At 34.7% G+C, this 18,328-nt stretch overlaps 1 protein-coding gene across 1 annotated transcript in view; it reads right to left on the minus strand.

Annotated features, from left to right (window-relative positions):
• BAZ1A (bromodomain adjacent to zinc finger domain 1A) overlaps nucleotides 1-18,328 on the minus strand; it is an 83,345-nt gene that overhangs the window by 24,042 nt on the left and 40,975 nt on the right. The window contains exons 5-14 of the mRNA XM_044765485.2: nucleotides 17,339-17,440; nucleotides 14,950-15,037; nucleotides 11,921-12,055; nucleotides 11,007-11,106; nucleotides 10,136-10,302; nucleotides 8,118-8,213; nucleotides 7,221-7,359; nucleotides 5,797-5,943; nucleotides 1,471-1,566; nucleotides 1,124-1,348 (exon numbers count right to left, since the gene is read on the minus strand). Of these exons, the coding sequence (XP_044621420.2) occupies nucleotides 1,124-1,348; nucleotides 1,471-1,566; nucleotides 5,797-5,943; nucleotides 7,221-7,359; nucleotides 8,118-8,213; nucleotides 10,136-10,302; nucleotides 11,007-11,106; nucleotides 11,921-12,055; nucleotides 14,950-15,037; nucleotides 17,339-17,440 (1,295 nt within the window). The remainder of the gene's footprint in view (nucleotides 1-1,123; nucleotides 1,349-1,470; nucleotides 1,567-5,796; nucleotides 5,944-7,220; nucleotides 7,360-8,117; nucleotides 8,214-10,135; nucleotides 10,303-11,006; nucleotides 11,107-11,920; nucleotides 12,056-14,949; nucleotides 15,038-17,338; nucleotides 17,441-18,328) is intronic.

An 18,328-nucleotide genomic window follows, 5' to 3' on the forward strand; every position in this document is an offset into this window, starting at 1 on the left:
CTGGAAAGACTGCACAAAAACACTACCATAAACTATAAAAACTACATGAATGTTAGGAATTAAGGTACCTACTTTTTATTATATGTTCTCTTAAATAAGCATATTAAATTAAACTCTATGTATTTGTATATTATAAATTTTTATTTAAAAAAGGAAGTGAAAAATAACTTCATCTTAATTTTATATGCTGTTTCTCATACCTCAAAAACTCAAGTGAATGTGAGAATTTAGCAGCTACAGCTTAAACCTCCGATATGCTAATGAATAAAAGTGAAAGCTAGCTAATTCTCACTTATCCTCCTAAACTCAGTAGATACAGTAGACTAACCAACCACAAATTTTTAAAATAATAGAAAATCCAAATGAAAAAGAAATGAAAACCATAAATAATTAAAGTTAATGTGGATATCAAGAGTAGTTTCAATTCAGGTCACGATTGTATTCCAACAAATTTTTATTTATTTATTTTTAGGAAGATTAGCCCTGAGCTAACATCTGCCACCAATCCTCCTCTTTTTGCTGAGGAAGACTGGCCCTGAGCTAACATCTGTGCCCATCGTCCTCTACTTTATTATGTGGGACGCCTGCAACAGCATGGCTTGATAAGCGGTGCGTAGGTCCACACCCGGGATCCGAACTGGTGAACCCTGGGCTGCCAGAGTGGAATGTGCAAACTTAACCGCTGTGACACCAAGCAGACCCCTCAACAAATTTTTTTTTAAAGATTGCTTTCTTTCTTTCTTTCTCTTTTAAAACTGATTATCACCTAGGGGCCGGCCCCGTGGCCGAGTGGTTAAGTTCACGTGCTCTGCTTTGGTGTCCCAGGGTTTCACCAGTTTGAATCCTGGGCGAGGACATAGTACACTGCTCATCAGGCTACACTGAGGTGGCGGCGTCCCACATGCCACAACTAGAAGGACCCACAACTAAAATAAACAACTATGTACTGGGGGGCTTTGGGAGAAAAAGGAAAAATAAAAAAATCTTTAAAAAAAAAAAAACCCCAAACAAAACTGATTATCATCTAAAACTTCTCATCAGCTACCTAGTTTTCTGGGCATGTAAGAGGTATAAGAGAGTAGGAAGTAGGCAGGTTATACAAATTTCAACTTGCCAAGTTTACCTGGTGTCAAATCATACACTGAAGTGCTTGACAGTTTCTTCACTAGACTGGGATTGCTCAAACGCAGCTCCATACAGGCATCATCTGTAGCATCAAATCCTCCTCGTTTTTGATATCTGTACTTTGCATTTGCTGATGTTACGTCAGCACCTGAAGCTAAGATGTGCAGTCTGAGGATTTCAGAAAGAGTGCAGCTATCAAGATCCAAGCTTTTCAAACTGCAGCCTATAGTTGTTAAAAATGAAATAGTCATTTAGAATTTAAAGAATAAATCCTCAGCAATGTAAAATGTACCTTTATAGAATTAAAAATAAAAAGCCAATCAAAAAAATAAAACCCACACATACCCTGGTGCAACTGCGGCCATGCAGCTGCCAAAGATGCAACTGCAGACAGTGCAGATTTTGTGGGGTCTGCATCTTCATCCAAAGCCTCTGTTAAATCTTTAAGGAAATAAATACTTTATTCTAGTGCAAATCAAAGCTTGAATATTTGGGATTAATGCCCTTTTAAAACGATGAAAGAAACAGCAAACAGCTTAACATTCAGGAACCTCAAAAGAACCAAACACTAGGTACAACAAACATCATTCACATTCTGCCTAGTCTCCACCTAAAACTATAAATCCTAAGACATGCACTATACACTATATTTTCCTTACTTAACAAAGAGAAGATAATTTCCAAGTTACCAACAAGATGCATGTATGCATTCCAAAAAAATGGTAAAATGCAAGTTAGAATTAAAAACAATCTCCTTGCTCAATATAACTTCAGAAAAATCTTTGAAAATCAGAATCTATTTGAAGAAACCCAGTCTTTTATTAACATTTTAAGATTGAATCATAACAAAGTATAGGTTGTAACCATCACAGAAGCAGCACAGAGAAAGAGCTAAAAGAACTTAAAGATGGCACTGCTGTCACTTCACCATTGATTTCTCCTCTTCATTTAAATTTCCTGTTTTTATTTTGAAAACTCTTTGATCCAAGAAACAACAGAAAGATTTTCCTGTACTTTCTAAATAAATTACTTTAGTTTTGAAAACAAATAGGACTAAAAAGCAAATCTACTGGCACAAATGTATTTAAAGCATTAGTATACAATTATTCCTAACTATAACACACAGATGATAAAAGAATTAAAATGTCAACTATGAAAAAACTTAAGCTTACAAAATCCCTTCTGTGATATCATAGTACAGTGGACACAGCTTCAGTCCAAGAGTCAGATAACATACATTCCAGTCTTAGCTCCTCCAGTTCCTAGTTCCTAGTTATGTAGCCTTTAGACAAATCACTTAATCAGCTTCATTTTTCTTAAAGGGGTGAGTCTAGATCAGCAGTTTTCAAATTCTTCAAATATTTCTTGGAAGCCCAATACAAAAGAAAGAAAAGATGCCGTTGTTAAAGTGGGATAGGGGAATGACAATTCTGCCCCTTTATCTTTCCAAGTGTCCTGCAGTGGCACAGAGAAATCCCCATACAACTTGCAGGACTGCATGGATTAGAGGTGGAAAACCACTGGGCTCAACTGGGTCTGTGGTTCCTTAACCTTCACTAGGATTCCCTTGCCAAAATTCACAAGCTGACTAAATGGACCTTAGAGAACAGAACTGCTGTCCTTTACCAAAGGAAAAGGCAGCTTTGAGGTCATTGTCTGATTACAATCACTGACAATTTCATGGCATTTAAAGTATAAACAATACCACACAGAAGCTATCTGACTAAACCTCTGCATATACGCAAAAATTATTCCTGCTAGGCCGTAAGTCTAGTCCAAATGACAGACATTATATTCTTCCTCACCAGGGAAATACTAGACCTAAAACTTTCTCAATTTTCATTTTATATATAAAGCCAAACAAACTTCAAATTAGTAACAGTCCTAGTTAGAGAGCTGTAAAAGCACACCGGCTCTCTTCCTTTTCAGCAATCACCACGTACAACCTACTTTATCTATAGTAAGTTATAATTTTCTAGGACAAAGGCTTAGGAAATGGACAACCAACAAAATGACAGTTTGCTTTTAATTGTGTTAAACTAAGATGTTAAAACGTATATTCTTTAACTCAATTATCTACCAAATGGCACGCTCAAGAAAATGTAAATATCACTGTCGAATTTTCGTAGAGACAGTCACTTGTGGATATCATAGCAAGAGAATATACCTGAATTGTGTATGCTACGACTATGTGAAATAGGACGTTTACTATCATAGTAATCTAGAATTAGGTACATGCAATTCTAATACTAAACAATGATATCTCAGCAAATACACAAAACTCTTCTATATTAAGAAGGATGGTCTTGTTGCCGTACTTTGAATGGCTTTTAAGTTCATGATGTAAGACTAAAGAGAAGAAATGATATTTCTAATATAAGATTTAAAAAAATTGCTGGTCAAAATTTCCAAGATTTGATATAAAAGCAGGGAGACCAAAGACCAAAGAAATAAGATCTCTTGAAGACAGGCAATTTTACAGGCAATGTTGGGGAAACAAATATTCAAATTTTCAACGTCTTTGCCATATTATGAGGGAATACAGCATAGTCACTATGAGGCTCTAGACCAGACTGCCTGAGTTTGTATCCCATCACTTTCTTATTAGGCATGCGTCTTTGGGCAAGTTAATTAAACTCCTTAAGTCTAAGCTTCTTTATATGTAAAAGGTAGAAAACAATTTTACCTACCTCATAAGGGTGGTATGATAATTAAATGAAACAATGCATATATAGTATCTTACATCACTTATTAGCTATGTGATCTTCAGCAAATAACCTCACTGAACCTCGATTTTCTCATCACCAAGATAAATTCATGCTTTTCTCTTCTGCCTAATTTGCCCCTTTCTAGAAATAGCAGGCAATATCTTACTAATAAGACCAGCTAAAGAGGAAGTAAAAAAATATTCAATCTGATCTGACTATTCAATTGCTTCCAGGAAGACTGTGGAAAAGCTTTTTGGTTACTGAGATGGGAGAACACGTGAAAAATATCTGGTGGAACAGTCTAGGACCCTTACTGAAACTGAAACATCCAGGTAAAATGTGGCCAATAACAGGGAAGTGAGAGAAGGGTGAAATACTCCAAAGTATGGTTTCCCCCCTCTCCCTAACATTTAAATAAATATTTTCAAAAGGGGCACTGAAACCTTTCTTTAATGGTCAGTACTTATTCAGAGGTAAACCTTATATTTATACATACAGACAGTCCTATACACAAGCAGAGCTATAAAAATTACAGTTCAAACAAATCATGAATAGACAATATAATGACAATACAAAAACCAACAGCCACAGATATTTTTCCTTTACACTAGCTGATTTTCCAACACAATTTCCTTATCACCCCACTTTTTGTCATCAGGACTTGCAAAACTACAAAATTCTTCTGCTTCAAATCCTGAATTAAATACAGCTTTATGTCCGGCATTAAGGTCAGAACTTGATCTATAACCCTGTGATGTTACTGGTTATCAAGACAACCTCATGGCTAAAAGAATGAATATTTGCTACACTGTCTTAGATAATCCACCTTTAGTGCTGGTACTTGTCATCTCAGAAAATCTTCATATGTTTTATAAATGGATTTACCCTTCTGTCTTCCCTTTAGTAGAGTCTCATTTACCTAAGTCATCTGAGATGACAATGGGGACCACATTGTAAAATGGCCTTGATAAGGGACCTATGATGTTAGCACTCAAGCTAAAGAATCTATTTTTTGCTTGAACCCAGGCTGTAAAATCAAGAGGCAACTGACATCGGATGGATACTCATCATTGTCCTGCTGCTTCAGGAACAAAGAAAAATGAGCTCAAATTATCTAAGGTCAACAATACTATCTGAATGGAGGAATGTCTCACTTTTTTGTACCAAGATTCTGCTATCAAGATGTCTCTCAATAGATAATTCTTATTGTGAATTTTTATGCAATACACTAAAGTATTGTTTAATGAAGCTTCTGATCCTAAATCTCATATGTGGCAAAGCTCACAGAGAGTATTATTCAGGAAGCCAAATGAATCTCTTAATATAAATGCTTAAAAGTTCTTCTAATTGAGGTAAATCCTAAACGAGATAGTAAATATAATGTTTTAAAAATAAAAAAGGGTTTCCCCAAGAATTATTTCCATGTTAATATGTACCACACACTGACTCTAGATATTTAAGTGCACAGAATTTAAATGATACAATTCCTAGTTCAAACTAATTAATGAAATTAAAAAATCACATGTTACTTAACTCTGATCTAAAAACTGTCAGATCTGAAATGAAATCAGCAGTAGTATTTTCAATTTAAATTATTAACACAACAATTAAAGTATTTCCTTAGGTGGAGACAAAAAATCAGTGCTGTTAGCAGAATCTCCTGGAATTACAGATACTGGTCAATGAACTCTGTAACGCTCCTAAATCATAGGAGAAATCTAAAGGGACAAAAAGCACAACAGATTGAGGAAAAAATATTTTTAAGGTCATCAGAAACAGGATACATTAAAACAAAGTCTTTATAAAACAACTGATAACATGTTGTCAGTATATGGCTCAAGAATTGGGGAAATTGAACAACTATATTTTATAACTGTAAAAGCTAAGTTAATTTTAAAATAACCCTCAAAAATGAGTTTCCCTACAAAGCTCCTATCAATCAGCAATAATACTGAATTCTGACCTTTGGTGTCGGCGTCAGTGATTTGCTCTTTGGCTACTTCCTCTTCTTCTTCAGCTATCGCCTGGAAGATGGCAGTCAGGAAGAAAAAAAGCAATTCACATAGTGGGCCTTCACTGTCATTTCCTACAAGAGCTTCCTCTAACACTTCTGTGAATAAAATGTTTAAAATAAATTTAAAGTTCTGTTCACGTACTGAAAAAACAACTCCATTGGAACAATAAACATTTTAATCAACAACAGCCTGTGTAACTATTTTCTTAAGTGACCATTATCAAAGAAGAGCCAAGTTTTACCCAAGGCAAAATCAGAAAACAATTAAAATGATTACAATATTAAAACACAATAAAATCAGAAGCCAAAATCACCACATTCAAGAAAGCCAAATTAGCTTCAGTAGATCAATATAATATTTCATCTAAGTTTAAATTTGAGGTGCAAATTAAGGCACATATTAAAATTACAATTTCATTCTAATTTGAATAACAATGCAAAGATTTGTTATTGTTGTCCCACTGTTCTTAAGAGCTACGTGGGACATTACTGTTGACTAAATAGTGCAGAGGGGTAATTATTAGCATTAGGTGTAATCCTAATATTGGGTCCAAGTCATGAATGTTTCTTATCTAATTCATCTTACCTAAACTTCTTACCTAAACCAGCATTGTTTAGACCTTCTTGATCTGTAAGGCACAATGATTCATGCCTCACATAGCTCATAAAGAGAAATTGAGGGAATGTGAAAGCCCTCCTGAAGAATACACTCTTATTAAAATAAGAGTGGCATTATAATTCTGTCTTTGAGAGTCTTTACTTGGATCTTATAATTATTTTGCTACTTGACAGCTAAAAATCCAAAATGGGATCCAAAGCCCTCTTCTACTAATTTAGCTCTTATAAATGATGTTTATACAGAGTAAAAGTATCTAAGTACAGAGGCAACACAGAATCACAAATTCAAGGTAGGAGATGACTTGTCTCCAAATATGGCTGACAATTCCTTCCCCTCCCTGCACTTATATTCCATGCCACCCTCAAGAAGTGGAGTCTATTCCTTCACTCCCTTGAATACCAGCAGGCCTGACCACTGGAATATGGCAGCCATTAAGAAGGCTAGCAGTCTCTGGTTCCTGCCTTTTAAAGCCCTCAGCAGCCACATGGGAAGCACAGGCTACTGTGATGGAGTGGGATGCCATGTGGAGGAGCACTGAGGCACTAGGCATGTGTGTGAAGTAGCCACCTTGAACATCGAGCCAGGTAAGCATTCAGATGACTCCAGTTCCAGCCGCTGTCTGACTGTAACCCCATGAGAGACCCAAGGGAGGAGTGGACAGGTAAGTCCAGTGACTCCACAGAACTTTCAGAGAGAATTTGTTCTTTTACGCCACTAATGTTAGGGTGAACTGTAACACAGCAGTAGCACTTGCCTAGGGTTACTCCCTCAGGAAACTCATCTTGAAGATCAAAAAGTTCCCCAAATGCATTAAGGAACTCCAAAACCATCAGAGCATCACCAAAGATTTCAGGAGGTAGTCTAGTTTTCACTGGAGTCGGTTCTGGAAGTTCCTGCAAGATTAAACAATTTATTTAAACTATTTGAGCCAAGCATAGGAAATTATAAGAGGTAGATATGATATACTCTTCACCTATTAGGAATTATTTCATGTAGACTAGTGGTTTCCCAATCCTGGATGTTTATCACAACCACCTTTGGAATTTTAAAATTATAGATGTCCTGGCCTTATTCCAACTCTACTAAAACACAGTCTCTAGGGACTTTTTCCTCATCAAACTAAGAACATAACTTTAGGCTGAAGTGTATTTCTGGCTGCATTTTCTAGTTAAGAGGGACTTTTAACCTAGATTCTAAGATCAAGGCATTAGCCCTGCCAATATTATCTTCAATGCCAGACCTTCTTAGGGTATGGAACAAACTTTACTCCCCATCTGCTGATTTAGAAATGGTTCCTTATAACCTGAAATCAATGAGTTTGGTTTGGATACTTTGGTCATTTCTGGATGTGGGCAGAGTCTTTACCTAGCAATCAAGCTAAATGCATGCCTGGCTCCAGAGTTATTGGATTATCAAGGATCACACAAATGACCAATTATTTCCGCAGAATAAGAGTCATTATCAGGGCTTGTTATAAAATACTAACAGTACTACCTCAGAATTCTAATATACCATTTGTTTAATTGGCTATTTCCTCCTAGTTAAATATGAAGAGGCCACTATTAAAAAGAAAAACAGATTTCATCTGCAAAGCCACAGAGGGCACATGGAAGAACATGGGTGTGTGAACCATCACATAACATACTTATACCTTAAGATCATCACATTCCATATCTTCCCTAGGTTTACTCCACTGTTTTAAGTATTCCATATATTTTCGCTTTTCTTCACGTAATTTCTCTCTTTCCTAAAACAAAATGTTAATAAAAATTCTTATAAGAAATGTATAAGGCACCATTAGCATCCCTTGGGAACTTGTGAGAAATACACATACTTGGGCCCTACCCTAGACAAACTGAATCAGGAACTCTGGGGTTGGGATCCAGCAACTGATGTTTTAATAAGCCCTTTTGGTGATTTTGATGCACACTGAAGTGTTAGAACACTGATCAAAACAATGCCTACCTCACAGAACAGCTATAAAGACGGACAATGTCCAACACAGTGTAACTCCTGGATAAATATTAGTTCAATCTGACCCTACCTATGGTAGCTCTCCCCCTACTTCAATCAATTAGATCCTGACAAAGCAGGTAACAAATTCTTAGAGTACCTAAATAATACCTCCCCTTATATCACTAATACATTTGTTGTTTTCAAGATTCTCTTAAATCTGACTAACAGCCTAGGGACACACAGAGGGAGCAGTAAGTAAAAGCAGTATTAGAATAGTTAGTTGGTGGATTTCTCTTTCTTTTAATCCAGGCCATTTCTCTTGCATACTTGGTCTTTTGAAACTCCTACTTCTTGGGTCTGGTATATAAAAACACAAGATAACTATTGATCCTAAAAAGTCTCTAATAAAGTAGAGTGTAAATATAATTTTATTATAATTATTTCCCAATAGGCTATGTTTAATATGTTAATATTCTTCTCTTCCTTTGAAATTTAGGAAGACCGAAGATACAGATATGCACTTATCAAATTTTCAACACACAACCAGATAGTTACAGAACTTATTAACTATGCTTTGAGTAGTCTGATGAAATACCTACACCCCAAAAATTCTTGCAGGATGTAATAAAACGGGTATTCTCACTCATTGTTGCTAAGAGTGTAAATAAGCACAACATGTTTGGCAAATAGGTACCTACATATGTGTATAGAAAGTTTTTAAAATGTTCTTACCCTTCGACCTATTATTCTACTTCTACCCATTTATCCAGAGACATAATCCAAAAAAGGGAAAGATTTTTATTCATAAATCTGAACAGAGTATCATTGTTTATGAGCAAAAAATTGTAAAGCACTTACTCATATCTATTTTATTAACGAGTATGCAGTCACTAAAAATTCCACCTTAGTTAATTTAATAACATGAAGGAATGTTTATAATAATGTTAAACAATAAAAAGTATACAAAATTATAAATGCTCTCTTTTTTTAAGGCCCAGAATAAAAACTAGAAATAAATTAGTCCAAGTGTTAACAATGCTCTAAGTGTTACCATTTAGATTACCAGTGTTTTTTTGTGCTCTACATTTTCTGGAATGAACACATACTAGACATCTCCATCTCCATCACAATGGCCTATTTGAAATAATTTAAGAAACTACAGGCAATTTAAACAAGCAGAGTGTGTAACATGATCACCTAAGGCTACTTGTGACTATCCCAGAAATCCAATGACAAAGATTGGCTTTGGAGGAAATCAGCTACAGCATTCTCTAGGGATTATCTACCACTAAAGATTATAACCCAAGATTTGCTGAAATATCCTATTATCACAGATACCTTATTCTTCAAGGAGAATAAGAACACGGTAATAATTCTTGTCAGTCATAGATTTTACTGTATCTTTCTAACTACATATTTTACTTTTGAAATTATGTATAAATTATGTATAAGTAACGCAGAAAATCAACTTTAGAATTGCACTTTAGAAGAGGTTTTGCAGTGTAAAGGCATGTGTATATGCTGAACCCTAAATTATTCATTAAATTTTCCAAAGTAAAAGGGAGATAAACCAAGACTGTTTATCAGCGCTCTATGTACAACTACAAATGTGAATCGAAGTGGTAAAACTGTTTGAAAATTAACTATGAATTTAAATACGTAAAGCACTGTTTACTATATGTATAGAGCAGAGCTAATACACCAAATGAATACCTTTTCTCTTTCTATTTTAAGCCTCTCTTTTTCTTCTTTCTTCTTCAGTCTCTCTTCTTCAACAATTTTCTTCAATTCTTCCTTCTTTTTCTCTTTATCTTCCTTTTCTTTTTTCTTTGCCTCCAGGGCATCTGCTTTTTCTCTTTTTAATTTAGCCTTTTCAAAAGCTGTGGAGGATCAAATTTAGAACTGTACACAGACAGAACACAACACATTTTTTATGTATCAAAAGAATCCCTGAAATACTTTAAGGTAAAGTGAGATCAGCAGAGACTCTCAGGGGTTGTAAATTCCTGGAGGGAGCCAGCAGGTGATTAACATGGGAAAGCAAGTTGGTTAGGTTGAAGAACTACTGCTGCCCTGGGACACCGCCCCCCCCCCCCCCACCCTCCCACCCCTGCCCCCAAAGCTCTGCTGCTCTGGGTGTGCTCCTCTGACCAGCAGCAAGGCATCACCTTGTTAGAAATGCTGAATCTCTTCTCCAACCAGACCTACCAATTTAGAATCTTCATTTTAATAACATTCTCAAGTGACTCACATGTACAGTCAAGTTTGGGAAGTAATGTTTTATAAGGCTGCATGAATCAAACAAAATGGCCCAAAACAGTTTGTTAGCCCTAGAAACTCCAACTTGCACTTAATCTAGCATATGGTCAGTTTAATGGGATGTGTTGTACCTTCAAGTATTGTTTAAGAGATGAACAGAGGTCTCATTTATCATAAAAATCAATAGATACCTGAGGGTAAAAACTATTTATGCTGAAAAAAAAATAAACCAAAATATGCTATTTTAGAAACATCCTGCACCTGGGCACAGAGAGACAGTCTTTCCTGTACCTCAACGGTTTTTGGAGAGAATGTTAAGACTCACCCAGTGACTTCATTTCTTCTTGTTTCAAAAGTTTGTCTCTTTCTTTAGTAGCTTTGTTCCTATAACCTGCAATAGTCTGTTTAGGAGCAACGCGGCCCTCCTAAAGAGCAAACCAAGAAACTCAAGTTGTAGAACCACGACTTTATGCAACACAAGGTCTGCCTTGTTCTTACAGTAAGAATAAAAACCAAAGAATTTAACAGCCCTCATCAATTATACTTTCTTTATACTAAAATAAAGTTTTATTCTAAAGCATAACTGAACTTTCACTAACTCTATGCATGTAACGTACAGAATATGATTCAATTCTACAAATTACTACGAAAACCTCTCAAGAAAAACAACTGGTAATATATAAAGAGAGGCTTAAAAATATGCATCAGAAACACAAAAAATCTTCCAGGGTACCTTACAAACTAGGTGGTGTAGATATCAAATATGAAAGGGGCAAAGAAAGATGTCAGAAACATTCTTGTGGCCAACGTTAAACAATGTCAAAAGTTTATTTTTATTTTATTTCCTGTGAGAGTGTCTCTAACCTGCTTAACTAATGTGCTATTCTTATTACCTCTTATCTTTTAAATGCTCTTTACACTTCAATTCCATCATTTAGTCCCTCTATTTCATCCTGCTTTACATTTTAGTAATTGCTTATATGCTTGTTCCACTTTGGTGTGAAATCCCTGTGGCATGAGAGTCATGTCTCATTCTCACTTCAAACTTCGACAAGCCTCACTGCCAAGCAGTTATCAACATAGAGTACACACATTGTGTGTGTGTGTGTGTGTGTGTGTGTGTGTGAAGGAATGTGTTCCTTCCTACAGGCTAGAGGGGTAAGGGGAGCCAAACACTGCTCTTGATTTTAAAGAGTTTTATTAAAAGCTACAGTGTAGTATTATATATCCTCTACTTACCTGACTATCAGATACTCGTTTGGGAGGTCTGCCTCTTCTTCTGTTAGCAGGACTGAAGATAAATGTGGGTGGATCATCAGGGAAGAAATAAGAAAAATCTTGTTCTGCTATTTTATATGCTGAAAGAGATGATGCCTTCACAACAAAAGACACAGGGCACAATAATAACACATTAGTAAACCATATATAGATACACTCTAGCATGTCATGTGACTGCTGTTAAACACTAAAATGTCATGTGTTATTATGTAGTAATATACATTTTAGTTGGTTTACTTGATCCTTTTAAAAACTATATAATTAATCAGCTTTACCAGAAAGAAAAACACAATTCAAAGGATTATCTCACCATAAAATACTTAAGAATGCTTCAACAGCTTCTTGAATTTTAAAACTACTTCAAAATTACTTTTATACAGTAATCTTTTTGGTTTGCTTTGCTTTTGACTAATTTTTCTATGTAAATAATCCATATATTTAACATTAAAAATCCACTGTATTAACCCAATAAATTTTTCTTAACCATTTTTCCTAACTGCTGAACATTTAGATTATCCCCCCAGTTTGGGGTGAAAACTTAAATACTTTAGGTATCAAATGTTAAAGTTGGTCTGGATAAAAGCAGAAATATTGACAAATTCCTATGAAGTTTCAACTCTGAATTTAAGTTCAGGGAAGTCAATCTCCTTTTTACCAGAAGTGGTAAATCCAAAAGAGCCTTCTACTTCGTATTCAGAACTTGTTCACCTTTCATCCATGTCCAACTCTAGACTTTTAATACTTGATCAGCAATTCTGAAGATTATTTTTGGTCTAATGGCCAAGATCATCATTCTTTCTCTCAAAGAAAACATGTGCCTTTTACAGAAATATCTTTCAGGAAATGTATAAGAAAATAATGATACAAAATTTTAAATTATTAACAAAACAGGAACATTCCTACTGGGAATTCTATTTTCTGGATAAGACTTTTATTTTTGATAGAACATAGGTTTTAAGACCTAAAATTCAATCAGTTCTGGTCATCATAACACATCAAGAATCTATTACGATTTTACATTAAAGTAAATTCCATTAAGATGGTCATCTACTGTTCCATATAAATAAGTCCTGAATATAAAGAATTGTCCTTTACAGGTGACTATAAAGCACATGGGGGGTTTCATCTTAAATATATATACTCAAAAAAGGTCAAAATAGGCTTTCATACATTAATTGCCAAGGTTCCTTATCCACACACAACACACACAGTAAACATAAATACCCACCCACATCTTTGTGTACTTCTAAGTACTCCTAACAACAGTTTACACTCACCACGCTGGGTATCAAACTTGTTGTTTTTGGTGTGTGTGTATGTGTGTGTGCGTTTGTGCATGCATGTACTTGCACATGTGTGTGCAAGTACACGAGAACATCCACTGATAATCTTTCGTTATACTCTTAAGAGAAAAATGTTTACTGTCACCTTAATTGTCATTTATTTATTAAGTAAAGTTGAACTTCTTTTCATGTTCATTGACTATTTATTTTGCATGGTGAATAGCTGCTAATGTCCTTCACCATTTTTCCCAACCTGGGTTGTTTTTGTTCATCGATGTGTAAGAGATCTTTGTAAATTAGGGGAATTGACCTACTGGCTATTTACAATACACATATACAGCTATTTGTACATCCACTGACTGACCACCAAGTGCCAGCACTATTCTAGCTGCTTATTACAAGTATCTAACTTTTTGTAAGCATCATTTCACGTGGCTACCTGATATTCAATGCTACAGAGCATAATTTAAGCATTCTCTTCTTATGAAGACAAATACATAAATATGCTCACGTTAAAAAATATTATTTCCTTCAGATTATTTTAAGTTTTTATATTTCATCCACTGTGAATTTTGATGATGTGTATTTGTCTATTTTTTTCTTGGGGTGCTTATGTTTTTCCAATTGATTTGAGCTCCTCATAGCATTCACTGAAAGTATTTTTCCTCCAGCACTTGCCCTTGAAATCTATTCATGACATTTTTAAAGTTACATAAGTTTATATTGTCAAATCAAATCTCATCCTTGCTAATCCTCTTTTATTGCTCCTACTAAGTATTTCAGCATGCATAATATTAAGATTTGTTTCATTTCCTTTCCTTCTTTTTTTTTTGTTAGGTCTGAATTTATTTTTCCAAATAGTTATACAAGTGATCTATCTTGGTCTCTATAGATTTGAAATGCTACTTTTCACACAGAGTAAATTCATATTCTTTTTTTTTCCCCATTTCTTTTATTTTGATGTAACATTTACATATAATGAAATGCACAAATCTTAAGCATACAGTAGCTGATTTTTGACACATGCATACATCTAACCCATTCTATTACTTTTTTCCCTTTTAAAAAAAAATTTTTAATTGAGGTAACATTGATTCTATTGCTTTTTTAATTAGATAGTGTTTCTCTCTCCCAATGTGAGTTATATATTTCTCATTTTAAAAAATCAGCTTTAGTTTTACCATTTAACTTTTTACTTAGTGTACAAGGAGAAGTTTCTAAACTTGATTTTTCCCCTCTTAATGGTTATGAATAAAATATAATCTGTCTGCTTAGTATAGGTCTCTGATGTTCTTTTCATTGTACATATTGTTCCCTCTAGTAGGTTCTGCTTTAGCATTGTTCTTTGACTCTATTTTTGAGCCAGAACCACACTATTAGAAAATGATAGTTGTCCCACCGCCATAACTTTTTTTTCCCCCAAGTTTTCCCTCTATTCTCCCCTGTCCTGGTTGACTTTTTTTTTTTTTTTTTTACAAGGAAAAAAAATGGTAGTACCTCAGCCACCTAGCCATTCTAGCAATTGCAAAAACAGTATTTAATCCAATAAGTGTAAAGAAAATTACTAAAAACTGGCTCCAGATAAAAAGAGAGCTATTTTCAACCAGTGTGAAATAACATTTCTGCAATGTTACAACTTTATAACACTTACTCATTTCTGTCTTTTTTTCCCCTCCTTCCAACAAATAATTTCACTGTTCTGATTACCTTAATTTTAATGACTCCATCTTGTGGTTCACAGTGTTGCTTCAGAAAAAGCTTTAGTTTATCACGAGAAAATAGGTGCTTTCTCCGGCTACAGAGTAAAGAAGGAGAAAGAGGAAAGCAATAGTATCAAAGAATGCAATTTGAACTCCATAATTTCTGAAACCCATAACCAAAATAAGGACATTTCATTTTCCAATAGTATTCATGTAGAAGTTACGAGAAACTTTATATAGAAGTATTTACATACAATGTTATAAGATCTACTTGAGTGGATCTAAAAGTCCATTACAAAAATAGTATATGCATTTGTTGCTTAGAAACCACTTAGAAATCAAATAAACATCAAGGAAAATATACTATGGAGAGTAAACTAAGTTTTATAAAGTTAGATGATCACTCCTACAAGTATTCCATTAAAATTCTTTAAAAAATTAAACTACCAGGTATCATATAACACTAAGTAAAAGCAACATTCAAATGGCTATTGCAAACACAGTTGAACATGAGTTTTATCAAATTCTAAAATATTTTGTATTTAAACTCCCTATGACAGTCAACAAATTCATGGATTAAAATTAAAGAGAATTAGAATTAAGATTCTAAAAATATACTATTTTTGATTCTCCCTTGCCCCCAAATTCAGAAACAGCAACCACAACAGCAACAAACACCACCACAAACAAAACAAAACCAATAAACAGCACACAAGTATTTCTGCATAAGTTCTGGAAAGAAGTAAATCTTTTAATTGAATTCGATATATTCCTTTCAAGAAAACCCAAGTTAAAAGCTTCTATGAGTGAATAAACAATATAGTTTTTAAATAGTAGTCCTCCCAAAAATGTATATTCTTTTCCTAGGCTATAGAAATAACTATATGAGACAAAGGATCCTGGTTTCCTGCTGTATCCCAGCACCATACAGCTGACAAGGAGAAGGTAATTATCTGTTAACTACTGAACAAATTACTAGTCCTCAAGAACTGTATTGTTCTACATGGCATCCACCAGCCACGTGTTTTTTTTTTTATAAATAATATTAAAAGTTCAGTTCCTCACTATTACTAGTCACATTTCAAGTGACCAATGGCCACACGTGGCAGGACCACACACATAACACTGGCGTCATCACAGAAAGTTCTACTTGTCAGCACTACTCTATCCTATCAAGTCTTCCCCATAGGAATATTGCCAACTCTGTACTATGCGAATAGTGCCATCTTTTGATGTTAACAAAGAGTTGGAAGTCACTTAAGTCTTCCATTATCAGGTATACTTTTCTCACCCTATAATTTTTTGGCTCACTGATCAAGAAGGAAATGAGCCAATAAGACTGTACCCAAGATTTAGCAGGATTGTATTTAAAGTATAAGTCAATACAAAAATGAAAAATATTAAATATGGAATTACATTATATAAAGAACATATCATGAACTAAAGGCGAAAAAAAGAAAACTCAACTATGAATAGGAAAACATTGGTTGTCTCAACTATGCTATTTATTTGCCCATAAACTGAATAAATTCAAAAGTTTGAATAATCCACAATATTATTTTGGGAATAATATTTTTCAACATAGAGTAAGATATAGAATGCTCCAGAGATCTTAAATTAATGATGGGCCCAAAATACCAACCAAACCAAAAACTACATACACCTCTATATAGTTACAGAAAGTAATATACCTGACTCAGGATTCACTTGACACTTACATTACTATCACTTTTCTTTGGACTCCTGAGTATATATGGGGCAACAGGGATGAGAGAATAAGTAAAATTATTTTATATCAAATGAAATGCAAGAACGATGCCGGGTGGCAAGCTGATAGTTGGCTGATGATGTCAACTTCCTTTCAGAAGACTAAGAGCCTAACACTGATAGACAGCAACCAGAATTTCCCTAAAATACACCTATGTAACCTAGAGCTAGTTCTTTTAAATATTAACCACTCACTGCCTCTCTCTTTGGATTAGGACTCAAACAGGAATATTTAAAGATATTTATTTTTTATTAACTTTCTTAAGGAACGAGAGGAGACTGATTAGATATTTGTGTTTAATAATAAAATATTACAAATGTGACATATTTGTAAGCATCATCAGATTTTTCAACTTTGAAAACTGAGTTCTCTCATGAGGAATACTTCATAAATAGATCCTTGTCAATTCTTAGATGTGAAGATTATTTGGGGTTAGTTATTAATTTAAATGGAGGGCTCATGGAGTCCATCAGGATTCACTTTATCAGTCTATGAGCATATAAATGTACACTTATTTTAAAAAGGGAGCAACCACATGCAAGCGTATCCATTTGTTCTACACCAAATCTTGTTAATCTTACATAATTATTCCACTTTCAACCAGCATAGAGAAGATACCAAGTTTTACCTGATTTGTGTTGCTTTAACAATAGCACACTCATACAATTCTTTTTTAGTGGGCTGCACCTTGTACTTGAACAATAAGGGATCAACTGCATCTTTTTTCTTCCTAAAAAGAGCAAACACACAAATCAGTTGATAATTTGTTTGGAAACATGGGATTTTAAATGGAAATCTAGTATCTAAGAACATATTATAACAAAATCTAATGCAGTTATTTTAACTAGGATTGTTAAGTTACTGATATCCCTCACTATTCTATTAGCCAAAATAGTACAAAGCACTACTTTATGTTAGGTAGGTACTTTAATCACTTATTCAATAAATTTTCCTTGGGTGAAGAAATTAACTAGAGATGAGTAAGCACAGAATATCTAGTTTAGGTTAGAAAAATTTGTAAACAAACAAACAAATAGCTCTTGGATTTGCTTTTAAACTTTCTTGTTCATAGCTATGTAATCCAAGACCAAAAGTGGAGATAATACAGTTTGTCCTGTTTTATTAACTGGCAAAGAGGCTAGACATTTAACCCCTGCCCCCACCAACTTCTCATCTTTTCTTCCCTTTGAGAGTGCATTCCCTCATTCCTTCATCCATCCATCCATTCAATAGTTAAGAGCCTTCAATATGCCAAATGCTAAACACTGATGATTCAGTAGTGAACAAACTAGAAGCATAGTAGGGAGATAGACGCACACGCACACAAAATACACAACAAGATAGGCGGTAAGTGCTCTCAAGGGAATAGAGTGCCGGGCAGAGGGCCTCGATTTTACACTGGGCAATGGTCCCTGATAAATTGTCCAGGTGGGCCTTCCAAGAAGTTGACATTTAAGCAGAGATCTGAAAAAAAACGAGGGAGCAACCCATGAGAAAATCTTGGGGATACACGTTTAAAGAAAGAGAGGAAAAGACTGTATTAAGACCCTGAGGTAGAAGCATGCGTGGTGTGCACAAGCAGACTAAACACGCAGAATGAAAAAAGAAGGTTCAGTCA

Source organism: Equus asinus, chromosome 2 (assembly GCF_041296235.1).
Source record: "Equus asinus isolate D_3611 breed Donkey chromosome 2, EquAss-T2T_v2, whole genome shotgun sequence".
Classification (NCBI taxonomy): Eukaryota; Metazoa; Chordata; class Mammalia; order Perissodactyla; family Equidae; genus Equus; species Equus asinus.